The 14,159-nt window shown below is 41.2% G+C and overlaps 1 protein-coding gene across 1 annotated transcript in view; it reads right to left on the reverse strand.

Moving 5' to 3' along the window:
• Positions 1-384: 384 nt before the first annotated feature.
• Positions 385-14,159, reverse strand: part of LOC127522725 (ephrin-A2-like) — a 159,364-nt gene continuing 145,589 nt past the window's right edge. Inside the window, exon 4 of the mRNA XM_051913002.1 lies at positions 385-1,538. Coding sequence (XP_051768962.1) covers positions 1,531-1,538 — 8 coding nt within the window. The 3' untranslated portion in view covers positions 385-1,530. The remainder of the gene's footprint in view (positions 1,539-14,159) is intronic.

Genomic DNA, 14,159 nt, shown 5'->3' on the forward strand with positions numbered 1-14,159 from the left:
TGTCTCATTTTTTTCAAACACTCATAACATCTCACACAGTATAATCTGACCCCAATTTTAATCAATGTAAAATCGACCGATAGGGCCGATCGTTACAGTATTGCCTCAGAATTTGCGTCTGAATAGCGCTCTCTCCGTGGGCGTGGCCGCATTAGCGGATAATGAGCTGAATCACAGACTTCTGACATGGCTCTGTTTTCATACAGATTACATAAACAGAGAATATTTGTTTTAGATTTGATTTACACATTTTAAAACCTGACATTTCAACATTTCTTTAGACATAAGTCTAATTTTTTTGTGATTAGTATTCACTAAGTTACAGTTCATTTTCTGAGAACTATCAGATTGGACTTCGTTCAGAGGGAGACGACAGATCACGCATCATGTTAGTTTTCTTTATTTTACAAAAAGCACAATATTTTGTTTTTACTCTGAGTGTACACAAATAAAAGAAGATATTTCACAGATTAAAATGGTGTATAACTCTTAATTGTATGTGCAACATAGATGGAGTATTTTGAGTCACTTTCACACTGGTAAGAAAAAAAAAACCGAGGTGGTATCACCGGCGATACCTCCGATTCGAGGGAGTTAAAAGACAGTCTGATTGGAGCTTCTGCACTTTGGGAGTTTTACCAGCAGTGGACCTTTTCCATTTCTCTTGTCTCTCACTTTCAACCTTTACCGCTTCATCCACTTTCTCTATCAGTTCTTCTTCTGTTATGCTTACATCACTTTGCTGTATACACGATAGTGGCCTTTCAGGATGGTGAGGAGTGCACTGAGGGTCAGGCCACGTTTGATCTCTAACATGTCTCTCAAAGGCAACCCTGGACTGACAGCCCAGATGACAGCTTCAACTACTTCAGTCTGTGTGTGCCCTTTTTCTATTCCCAGCTCAATCTGGTGGACTAAACTGAGATACGACAATTTATCCCTCTGACCACTCAATCTGCCCACAAATTTTAAACTCCCTTTGCAGTGTTACCTCAGGCAATGGGCGAGTTTGCTCTAGCCGGCTCTTGAATGGGGAATCTGTGGTCTTTAGAAAAGACGTGTGTGGTGAGAAGCATTTTTCCAGCCCTTCCTTTGGAGCTGGCTCTTCTGATGGGTACTCTTCATCTTGCCTACTACACCTTTTACTTTGTCTTTCAATGAATGTTAATAGATCAGCACAGTACAGTTTAACTTCATCACTCTCTTGTTTCTCCTCGAGCTTATCTAATGCAAACTCGGCCATCTCGATGAGCGACCTCCATGCCCTGCTGCAGGACTCTCCGCTGTCCATGCCATCACATTTCAGGTACCTGCAGACATCCACGAGAGACTCTTCCCCATGCTGCCACAAAGCTGCACTCACTTGATCACGCAGGATCTGACTGGCGTCCATCTTGCTGAAGGCTCGACTCATTGGGAAGGAGGGAGGTTAATGGTGCTGGTCACTCTGTCGCGTCCTCCTTGGCTGGCTCGCCAAAATATGTTACACTTTTTAAGAATGAGGCGGTGCTCGTCGTTTGTGCAACACATTTATTTCTCTGTAAGAGATATGAAAACACAGTTTAGATCGGGAACACTCTCTGTAGCGTGCACACTTAAACTCTTTCATGACATACTAAACAGTATTTCCACTGTACTAGCGTCAGCTTAACCTATTGTCAAAAACAATAATATCTTACTGTGCAAATGTTTATGCAAATACTGTACAGGACAATGGACATGTTATCCTTGACACAGGTTACCCTTCTAAATCCATAAACATAACACAATTCCCGAACATGTTTGATAATTACTCTTACACGGCATTGGAGTACAGCGAATAACATTAAAATATCACATTACACTCCTTGAACACCGATACATGTGAGTAATGCACATACTTCATATTCATAACCATAAAAATGACGATTCGGTATCTATTCACATTACTCTAGCATTTATAACTGCATGAACTGTCTTACTGCTTTTTTAATCATTATTTTATTAATTATTTTAGTCAGTTTTAATCCAATATGAAATATGCTTGTGTGAACTTACTATTTTATGAACTTGATTTTAAACCAACACCTGTTACTGTATTTTAACATCCCATTCTCACTAAATGAATAATAAATGCATTTTTAACTGCATTATTAGTAAAATAATGACTTTATTAATAAAACATCACAAAATGCTCTCTAAACTGAGTGGCTAAAAGAATGACGCTAGATGAAATTAACATAGGAGTGGGGTAGGCCTTGTTCACACGTGCTTTTTATCTTAGCTTACTGAACACCACATATGGCTAATCCATGTTCTTAAATGTAGATTAAGTTAATTATAGATTACTCGCCTCTTATTTTTCATCTCAACCATGGTATTTTAAGCACTTGTGTCTCATTTTTGCCCACACTTATTATTATTATTAACGTCACTGTCCGCCATTTTAGGAGCAAATACTCTTAATTAGGGCTGGGCGATATGGCTGAAAACTGTATCACGATATCAGTGTTTCATATCGGTCGATATCGATAATTATTGATATTTTTTCTGACCCATATAAAATAAGGACCAGGAGAAAAATATATTACATTTAAACATTTTTATTTTAAACTTAACCTTCCTCTTATCATAATCCCCTCAGTTATTAAGACAGAAATGTCAACAACCATGGAAAACTCAAATAATTAAAATGTTGTGCGGTGTTGCAGCTACAGATGTTGTTGGTTGAATACGGCTGTGCTCCAAAGGGTGAGCGCGGCTAAGGTGGTACATCAAGTTCGTGGTATTACCAGTCTTGGCGGGGACGACGGGTCTTGCATAATTTGCAGACGACATTGGTCTGACTACGGTCAGATTTATAATATCCAAAAAACTGCCATACTGGCGATCTGACTTTTCCTCTTTTATTTACAATTTCCTCGCTCGCTGCGGCACTCATTTTCTGCTTATCAGTCGCCGGTTACTGAAGAGGAATCCAGCAGACCAGCACGAGACAACGATATGGCGCAACCAAACTGACACTGTTACATGATTTGCTGTTAGTGTGTCACTCCCTACGTTGCTAGGTTACCAGAGAGCGAGTGCCTTTGTTAATGCAACCAAACTTGCTTCGCAACCTCTGTTTTCTTCCGATGAAGAATAAAAAAAAATATCGAACACATTTTTTATTGATATCGATCACGTGTCTATCGCGATAAATATCGTTATCGTTTTATCGCCCAGCCCTACTCTTAATCACAAGTTCAACATTTCGTAATATCTCAGACACGAACTGCAGTTCTATGAAAATATAATACTGTTGTGCATAACCAAAAGATTAAATATTGTCAGCATACCTGTAAGAGATATGAAAACACAGTTTTGATCGGGAGCACACTCGAACTCTTTCATGACACACTAAACGCTATTTCCACTATAGCGTCAGCGACCAACACTCAGACTAGTGTAGCGCTTAGGGTGCCCTCTGCTGGTGAAGCTGGGTTTAACAATAACAACACTCTTTGAGAAATACATTGCAACAGTATTATCAGTGTCACAGTAGTTTCCTTTTTTTTCGTTACTCAGTTCAAAAATTTTAAAAGGGGGTGCAATATTTATGTCTTATTTAAACAGTCAATAAACACTCAGGGCTACATTTATTTCTTGATAATTTAGCCACTGTATCAAACAAATACCTAGGATTGTATTGGTTTCTCATAATAAAAGTAAAAAAAAAAGTAAGCCAATCTAGCAGCTTTTAAGGCCTTCCATGCAATGTGAAATAACGCTAGTTTTTTTTTTTTCTTCCAGCTGTGCTCCATATTTTTCCGGGCTGCATTTTGAGGGTGCTAGTGTGCTCATTATATGGAGTCAGGCCGTTTTCTTTAAAGTGCTAGAAGTTGACGTGGTTGCACGTTGACGTAGTTACTTATAGTTAGTAACTAGTTAGTAACTACGTCAACCCCGTGTTTATATCTTGGGGGTAGACTCATTTAAACAAATGTAATTTTCTGGTTTTAGCCAGGTATCTGTTAAACAGAGAATCTATCTTGTAATCTGTGATTACACCTTTAACAATAAGTCCTTTAGTAGAAGGGAATCTATTATTCAGCAAGCCAAGCCTCATAATTTGTTTATCTGGACAGGTTGTTTGTATTTACTAGTTCAGGGGACAGACACAGTCACTATATTAAGATATCAAGGAGTCTCTCTGTGCTGAGATTTGTGATTTTGTGACATGTGGTGGCTAGCAGATGGTCAGTTAAGCCAGACTCTTTGCTTCCTGACCTGGGCCCCAGTTGGTCAAGTACTAACACCAAGACTATGTCCCAGATTACTAGACAGAAGAGTGGCACCACCCCAACCATAACTTTTTATGATGAGTAACACATTTATTCTAACATGTTACATTTAAAAGTAACATTCCCCAACAATGCTAAATTGCTCTAATGAAATGGCATTCATCAAATGTTTTTTCCCATGCATATTTAAGACTTTTAAATTCTTTCCTGAATCAAGAAAATCTAATTCATAAAAAAAAAAAAAAAAAAAAAAAAAAAACTGGCACATAGTAGTCTGACCTCTGGATTCCTTGACATTTTCCACATTAGGAATCCTCAAGGATTTCTGAGTCTGGATGAAGTCTTCTTTTGACATCCTGTAGGAGGCCAAATAGTCTCCGCTGGGGTTGTTTTATGGTCATACAGATCCAGCCGGAGGGACTTTAACTAGTTTTGTTTCTCATGTTATTTGTGCGTTAAGTCCATGCAGGGTGACACACAGCAGGATTACTGTGTCAGCCATGAGATTGCTGGGCTTGATTTGTTAGGAGTAATACATCTTAGTTGCCCCTTCCTTATCTTGTTAGGAGATACCTAGGGTGCAGTCTAAGAGCACTATCCTGAACCAGGCATGGGCATCTCACACTGAGAGTTTGATAGGACATTGACTGTTGGGCTTTTGATTGCTAAAAGCTCAAGCTGAGTTTAGTTATCGCACAAGAGGACGGTGGAGTGGCAGCACACAAGAAACGAGACAGGGACACAGTCACAGTTCACAGCAAATTTACTGGAGATGAGAGACACTGGTAGACTCCAGAATACCAATCAGTTCATCTCACTGAAGAATTTCAAGAGATACAGTACTCAAATATGCTAATTAACAAAGAGGGCTTTCGTTTTTTTTGTTTTATTTTTATTTATTTTTATTTATTTATTTTTTTTCTAGCAGACTTCTCACTTTCCTGTCAATGTTACACATGAGTTGGTGGGAGGTTTGGAAAAGGGCTGCTGTTTATAATGTTCATTCCTCATTTGGTCACTGTGTGTGTGCTTAGATACTTTGTCTTTATCATATCACTTAATTTTGTATAGATGGAATACTTCTGGTTACTGCATAACTGCAGTATACACGGTATACTGCTTACATTTTTTAATAGTATGTGAAATAGTATGCATTATGCAACAATAAACATTTCAAAATGTACACTGAACAAAATTATAAATGCAACACTTTTGTTTTTGCCTCCATTTTTCATGAGCTGAACTCAAAGATCTAAGACTTTTTCTATGTACACAAAAGGCCTATTTCTCTCAAATATTGTTCACAAATCTGTCTAAATCTGTGTTAGTGAGCACTTCTCCTTTGCCGAGATAATCCATCCACCTCACAGGTGTGGCATATCAAGATGCTGATTAGACAGCATGATTATTGCACAGGTGTGCCTTAGGCTGGCCACAATAAAAGGCCACTCTAAAATGTGCAGTTTTATTACACAGCACAATGCCACAGATGTCACAAATTTTGAGGGAGCGTGCAATTGGCATGCTGACTGCAGGAATGTCCACGAGAGCTGTTGCCCGTAAATTCAATGTTCATTTCTCTACCATAAGCCGTCTCCAAAGGCGTTTCAGAGAATTTGGCAGTACATCCAACTGCAGACCCAGCCCAGGACCTCCACATCCAGCATCTTCACCTCCAAGATCGTCTGAGACCAGCCACCCGAACAGCTGCAGCAACAATCGGTTTGCATAACCAAAGAATTTCTGCACAAACTGTCAGAAACCGTCTCAGGGAAGCTCATCTGCATGCTTTGCATCCTCATCGGGGTCTCAATCTGACTGCAGTTCGTCGTCGTAATTGACTTGAGTGGGCAAATGTTCACATTCGATGGCGTCTGGCACTTTGGAGAGGTGTTCTCTTCACGGATGAATCCCGGTTTTCACTGTACAGGGCAGATGACAGACAGCGTGTATGGCGTTGTGTGGGTGAGCGGTTTGCTGATGTCAGCGTTGTGGATCGAGTGGCCCGTGGTGGCGGTGGGGTTATGGTATGGGCAGGCGTATGTTATGGACAACGAACACAGGTGCATTTTATTGATGGCGTTTTGAATGCACAGAGATACTGTGACGAGATCCTGTTGTGCTATTCATCCACGACCATCACCTCATGTTGCAGCATGATAATGCACGGCCCCATGTTGCAAGGATCTGTACACAATTTCTGGAAGTTGAAAACATCCCAGTTTTAACATGTGTATGTCTTTTCAGCGCCCCTGTGAAGTTCACTTAATTTCACTCCTTTAATCTGACTCCAATTTCAAATGATTATTACTCTTAGATTGTGTTTCCAATTAGAAATTAATCATTGGTTATGTATTAATTTAGATTTTTGATCATTCTGATTACCTTATATTTTCAATTATTCATTCACTGTGGTCCCGGTATCGCTTTAGAAAAGTCACTTCGGCCAACTGAGTGCTCTTCTCGGACACAAACTAGTCAGTTCTGACCTTAGACAGAGGATGCAGGGTAAATATCTTCCTTTAAGTCGGTCGCGCTCTACTTACTCGTAACAAAAAGCATAGTTTTTATATATTTACAAAAACTGCAACTTATTAAGGCAGCGATAGTCAGAAATCGAAATGGTCTCAATTGATGTACTCCATGCTCCACCTATTAAACCTCCCGTATGATCTATCCTGAACACAAATTTGCGGTAATACCTTCACTTTAATCTACTTAAATAACAAATTAAGAATAAATGCAGAAAAAAATCAAGAATAACATTTATTTTTCAGGTAAAAATATATCATGCCAATTACACAAATAACCAATTAGAAGCCAATTCAGAAATCATAAATACATAACATCAGTTGCTCAAAGATGACTCTAAGAGTAAGAAATGCATATACACAGAGTGGTGGGTTAGTGTTTTTAAGACACTCACCCATGTGAGTCTACAGAAGATCCCACATGGCTGCTCTGCACTTTCCTTAAATACCCAGACCAGAACAAAAGGATTGTAAATATTTACTACACCAACACCTGTTTTAGGGGGAGAGCAGTGGGTTTTCAGATATCTTGAAGAGACACCACCCAAAAGGAGGACAGAATTCTCCTTAGTTTTCAATCCTCCTCATAATACCAGTGACTGCTATGAAATTGAGACCATTTTACCAATCACACTGAGACATTTAAAATGATACCAAACATGAAAGGGAAAAAAACAATAGATACACAAGATACATCATTAATAGAATATGTATTCTTGGAAAACTTTCAGTGACTTGAGTCAGGGGGAAAAGAAGGAGGGTGTGTTGGGGGTGGCCTTTTATTGTGGCCAGCCTAAGGCACACCTGTGCAATAATCATGCTGTCTAACCAGCATCTTGATATGCCACACCTATGAGATGGATGGATTATCTTGGCAAAGGAAAAGTGCTTACTAACACAGATTTAGACAGATTTGTGAACAATATTTGAGAGAAATAGGCCTTTTGTGTACATAGAAAAAGTCTTAGATCTTTGAGTTCAGCTCATGAAAAATGGGGGTAAAACAAAAGTGTTGCGTTTATAATTTTGTTCAGTGTAGTTACGCTGTTGTCACATGACCTCCTTACTGTATATTGGTTGTTAAAGGTTATCTCATTGTAGGAATTTGTATGTAAAATATGCATTGTATGCATATTATTATTATTATTTTTTTTTTTTTTTTTTTTACAAAATCAATGTACTGACAACTTCAAAATCTCTAAGTCTTTTATATACTTGCCAGATGCTTAGTGATGGTCACAGAGATGACTGAGTTCAATACTCACACACAATCCCATAGCAAGACTCTTGCTTATAATTTAGTGATGGAGAAGGTTGCCCCCCTCCCCAAAAAAAAGAGTTACTGGAAAATGTATTCATTAAGTAATTTGCACTTTTTTGCACTTTGTTTTAATTTGCGTGGATTAATTTAATTATTGAAGGTGCACTACAGAAGATTTGTCTCTCTAGCGGCTAAAACTGCAAGTTACTAGTGGAGGAACATTGATTTGGTAAATATGTGAGTTGTGCTTTTGCTCAACTCATCAGTGCAGATTAATATGATGGTTTAAGGTGAACCGGTGTACATGGGGATACAGGATGACATTCTGAATGTCACTCACAATGCCTGTAACAAAAATGTAACAGAAGTTAGGCAACACTGACATTTGGCATAAAAATTGCTAAATGTCTTAACTGTCAAGCAAGAAAAAAGCCTCTGTCACTTTCCCGTTTTAATTGTAAACCCTTTCAAAAAGGTAACTCACGCTGAGTCCCCTAGGGGTCGCTATGGGGAATGCCTCCGGCATGCCAGGTGTCTGAAGCGTGAGTCTAAACATGACAATGAACTTGACATTGGTAGGTGCCAGCCTATGACATCATTACAGGTGTGACCATGAGTATGAAAGGGCACCTGGAAATAACAGCTGTGTCCCAATTCAGGGGCTGCGCACTTCGGAGTGCATGAAAGGGGTGGGGCTTTGGAGTGGAGGGTTGCCAGGTCTGCGCAACAAAACCATCCCAAAAGTAGCATAATCACAGCACAAGTGTAAAAGTATCCAAATCCCAGACGTGGCAACAATGAGCCGAGCGTCGTTACATGGCTAGCGGCTGTGTGACAGACAGCTGAAAGTTGACGTTTGTGTGTGAATTTTAAAGTTTTATGACTTTCTATTGGGTTTTGACATGCTTCACTGCCGGCGACGACGGGACACTGGACCAAAATATGTATGGTTAAACTATGTAATGTTAGTTTTATATCGTTAGCAACTAGTTAACCTTCTTTGTTTTTTATGTTAAATGAAACGTTAACTGTGAAAATATATACATTCATATTTATACATTTACTCTTTATTTAAGCTGTATTTACGTCTAAATTTAAAGTACAGTACTTTAGGATTTTATTCAACTGCACTCCATCTCAGAGACAAATATTGTATTTATGAAAAACTGACGTTTTGGACATCATGGATATTACAGTTTGATTCAGATATTACATATTGGTGAAACCGGGGCATTGCTTACATTTATGTGAATTCACACAGAGCTCCTATCGTCACTGGCGCGCATTGAATTGTGGGATAGTGTAGACCGCGAAGTGTCTTGCGATCGACGCTTCATTCGACGGGGAAACAGAGAGGGTGCACTTGAAGTCTCTCTCGAATTACGTCAGCCCTCCTCATGAACGTACAAAACAGATCTATGGTCCATTCAAATTTTGTCTTTAGTTGCGAACAATATAAAACTAACATTACATAGTTTAACCATACATATTTTGGTCCAGTGTCCCGTCGTCGCCGGCAGTGAAGCATGTCAAAACCCAATAGAAAGTCATAAAACTTTAAAATGCACACACAAACGTCAACTGTCAGCTGTCTGTCACACAGCCGCTAGCCATGTAATGACGCTTGGCTCATTGTTGCCACGTCTGGGATTGGGATACTTTTACACTTGTGCTGTGATTACGCTACTTTTGGGATGGTTTTGTTGCGCAGACCTGGCAACCCTCCACTCCAAAGCTCCACCCCTTTCATGCACTCCAAAGTGCGCAGCCCCTGAATTGGAACACAGCTAACGTCATCCTTTTTCTTTTCTTCAGGATACTGGTTTGTTTGAACGTGTGTTTATTCAAGACAAATCTAGGATTATGGCGAGCACTAGTGCTAAGTCTTTCAGACAGTGTGTTCCTCTGTGTCAGCTTCATCTAACACCAGATGACACACACGATATGTGCCTTATGTGCATGAGTGAGGAGCATGCATTTTGAGCGCCTTCCTATGAGGAATTTCGCTCTCGTCTGGCCTTTTTTTTTTGATGGATTCGGGCCAGCCATCTGTGTCTCCCAGTTCAGGACCTGCTGCGGCTGAGGTGAGTAGGAGACTAAATTTGTGGGGCACGCAGGTGGAGCTCGCGGATGAATTCAGAGAGGTATAATTATTCCTCATTCATTTGCGGTTGATGAGAGCGAGCTGCTCCTTGCTTCGGGCCATGATGAGCAAGACGGCGCTGATGAGATCGATGATGTTTAAACAAAAAAAAACGAGTGCTCTCAGCCTTTTTTTAAAAAAAAAACATCATCAATCTCATCAGCCTCATCTTGTTCATCATGGCCTGAAGCAAGGAGCGCGCTCGCATATGACGAATTTTTGGATGTTATGTCCCGAGATTAGATATGCCATGGAAACGCGAGAAGCTCGAGTCCCTTCACGGTCGCCTCAATGAACGTTTCCTGCCGGGACATAACTATCCATCTCATATGTGCCTTCCTTTTCTCCCAGATATTCACACTGAGGTGCGGAGATCTTAGAAAAAGCCATATTCTGCCTGCATCCATCGCACTCAGGTGATTTATGCTTATGTTGAGGGGATGCAAAAGCATGACAATGCGTCGATGCCTCCGATCAAAGAAACGTTGGCCAGTTATTTCATGATGGGCATGGCATCTGCGTTGAAGGCTCTGTCTCTACCTACTAAATCTTTGCGCATCATCTCGCATCTTAATGGCAGAGCATATGCGTCAGCAGGTCAGGCTGGTACTGCGATGCACACTTTGGCTGTGTTGCAAACCTACCAGGCTGATCTGCTGAAGGACCTGGCTATGCCAGGAGGGGCTCTTACACATTTTTACATCTGGCCCTGAAGCTGGTCCTATGTTGTTTTTTGGCAGTTTGTTTTTAATTTTACATCTGCCTTACTGATGATTCGGCATTAGTGGCTAGCTGTGAATGCGCTGTCTGAGTAGTAGGCACTCTGTGATCCTCCTTGGTGACTATTTTGTTTTAACAGGGTGTGTTTTACTAAGCTTTCTGTGTTTTGGACATTGCTAGGCCAATATTTGAAGCCTCCATTTTTAGTGCTCCACCTACTGGCGAGGCTGAGTTGTTAGGCTTTTTAGCCTCCTTAGCTGTTACTATAGGAAGCACATTATGCCTGTGAGGCCCCTGCTTTTTCTAGCAGTGTTGTCAAGTCGTCAGCCTCTCTTTGAGCCTCCTTGCCTAACTGCATTTATAGAATCTGCTAACAGCAGCATCATGCTGTATTGATAGCAGTGTTTTTATTTTTAGCGCTGCTAGGCCTTCTCTAGCTAGGGTGATATTTTTCTGATGTCTACGCTCCCCAAGAGCTCCATTTGGATATTGAGTGCAAGTTGTAGGCTTTCTGTGAGCCTCCTTGCAGGATATCCTGAGTTTTGGGGCGTTGTTAGGTCTCCTCTCGATTTAGAGAGTTGTTATTTGAGGCCTCTGCTCCTAGAGTTTGGCTACGTTTGCTAAGTTGTTAGACTCTGTCTGAGCCTCCTAGGCTACTGTGGGTGCTGTCTGGCCTTTTCTCGCTAGCAGTAGTCATATTTAGGTCTGTGCTCTTCAGGGCTCCACCAGGGTAACAGTTTGAGTTGAAGGCTCTTTGTGAGCCTCCTTGCTAGACATTCTGAGTGTGGGGTGTTGTTAGGCCTCCTCTCAATTAGAGAGTCATTATGCTGAAGCCTCCGCTCCTAGAGCTTGGCTTTTATTTGCTAAGTTGTCAGGCTCTCTGTGAGCCACCTTGGATAAATATGAGCATCGTCAGGCCTCCTCTCATTTAGACTGTTATCTTTATTGAGGCCTCCGCTCTCTTGAGGTCCGCCATGATAGCAGCTGTGAGCTCTCTGTGGGCCTCCTTGCAAGTTATCATGTGTGTGCAGCGTTGTTAGGCCTCCTCCCGTAGTCGTTATGTTGAGGCCTCCGCTCCTGGAGCTCAGCTTCTATTTAAATTTGAACGTCGTCAGGCCGAGAGTTATCTTTATTGAGGCCTCCTCTTTTTTTTAACTCTGCCATGATAGCAGATGTGAGTTGTAGGGTATCTGTGAGCCTTCTTGCAAATTATCATGTGTGTGTTATTTAAATTAAATTATCATAAGCGTTGTTAGGCCTCCTCTCGCTCTTTATTGAGGCCTCCGCTCTCCAGTGCTCTACCATTTACATTTTACATTTACATTTACTCATTTGGCAGACGCTTTTATCCAAAGCGACTTACAAGTGAGGAATACAACAAGCGAGTCGTCATGACGAGGCAAATAGACACAAAAAGTGTTCACAATACAAGTCTTAGGTAATGCTCAGAGTATCATAAGCTACAATAGAGAGGGATTAGAGGAAGTGAAAGGATAGGTATAAATTATTATTTTTTTTTTTTTATTAAGATGAGGTTAAGTGCTCACGAAAGAGAGTTTTCAGGTGTCTTTTGAATATTGCCAGGGATTCTGCATTGCGGATAAAGGCAGGAAGATCGTTCCACCAGCAAGGAACAGTGAACGAGAATGTCCTGGAGAGTGATTTCGTGCCTCTCTGTGATGGTACCACAAGCCTTCGCTCCTTTAATGAGCGTAGGCTTCTGGTAGGAGTGTAGACTCGTAAGAGTGAGTGGAAGTAGGAGGGTGCAGAGCCTGTGGCAGATCTGTAAGCAAGCGTCAACGCCTTGAATTTGATGCGAGCAGCAATTGGTAGCCAGTGAAGAGAGATGAAGAGAGGCGTGACATGGGCTCTTTTGGGCTCGTTGAAGACGAGACGTGCTGCAGCATTCTGAATCATTTGTAGAGGCCTGATTGTGCATGATGGCAGTCCAGCCAGAAGAGCATTGCAGTAATCAAGCCTAGAAATGACCAGGGCCTGGACCAGAAGTTGTGTTGCATGTTCTGTTAGAAAGGGCCTGATTTTCCTGATGTTGTATAGTGCAAATCAGCATGACCGAGTGGTCTTTGCAATGTGGTCTTTGAAGGTCAGTTGGTAATCAAGGATTACTCCAAGATTTCTGGCCGAATTTGATGGGGTAATAGAAGATGTGCCTAGCTGGATGCTGAAATCATGATTTAGAGTCGGATTGGCAGGGAAGACGAGAAGCTCAGTCTTTGCCAGGTTCAGCTGTAGATGATGTTCCTTCATCCATGCCGAGATGTCCGCCAGACAGCTTGAGATTCGTGCAGCTACTGTGGGATCATCTGGTTGGAATGAAAGGAAGAGTTGTGTGTCATCAGCATAGCAATGGTAGGAGAAACCGTGTGCCTGAATGATGGGACCAAGTGATGTAGTGTAAATGGAGAAGAGGAGGGGTCCAAGCACTGAACCCTGATGTCATTTTAATAAGACATTCTACCAAGATAACAATTATGAGTTGAAGGCTCTTTGTGAGCCTCCTCGCAAGTTTTACTGAGTGTGGAACGTTGCTAGGTCTCCTCTCGATAAGGGAGTCGTTATGCTGAGGCCTCCACTCCCAGAGCTCGGCGATTATTTGCTAAGTCGTTAGGCACTCTGTGAGCCTCCTTGGCTAATATGAGTGTCATCAGGCCTCCTCTTGTTTGAGAGTTTTCTTATTGAGGCCTCCCCTCTCTGAGCTCCACTAGGATATCAGTTTTGAGTTGAAGGCTCTCTGTGAGCCTCCTCTCATTTGAGAAAGTTGTTTTATTGAGGCCTCCACTCTCTAGAGATCCGCCAGGTTAGCATAGCTCTCTGTGAGCCTCCTTGTGGGATATCCTGAGTGTGGAACGTTGTTAACCCTCTACAGCACAGTGTTGCTCTCAGGCAACGGAAAGTTTTCTTAAGCCCTATGTTTAGTAAATTTTTCTTTAAATGATTACAACCAATTAGAAAGTTCGAGAAAGTACCAAAGAACAGTGCAGTAAGGTGTTGGAGTCACTATCAAGCACCATTTAAAGGTGGGACGTCCTGTTCTGACACATGGTCACAGGAGCACATGGTGTGAGAAGAAGGCAAGATTATTTGCTTTAGTAATCTTATTTAAAATGACATGAACTGTACATAAGAAAATGTGTGTGTGTGTGTGTGTGTGTGTGTGTGTGTGTATGAAGGTGTAGAGAAGCCTTTTGTCAGGTTTTATGAAGTTTTTTTATTTTGCATGT

The sequence above is a fragment of the Ctenopharyngodon idella genome, chromosome 11 (genome assembly GCF_019924925.1).
Source record: "Ctenopharyngodon idella isolate HZGC_01 chromosome 11, HZGC01, whole genome shotgun sequence".
In the NCBI taxonomy this organism is placed as follows: domain Eukaryota; kingdom Metazoa; phylum Chordata; class Actinopteri; order Cypriniformes; family Xenocyprididae; genus Ctenopharyngodon; species Ctenopharyngodon idella.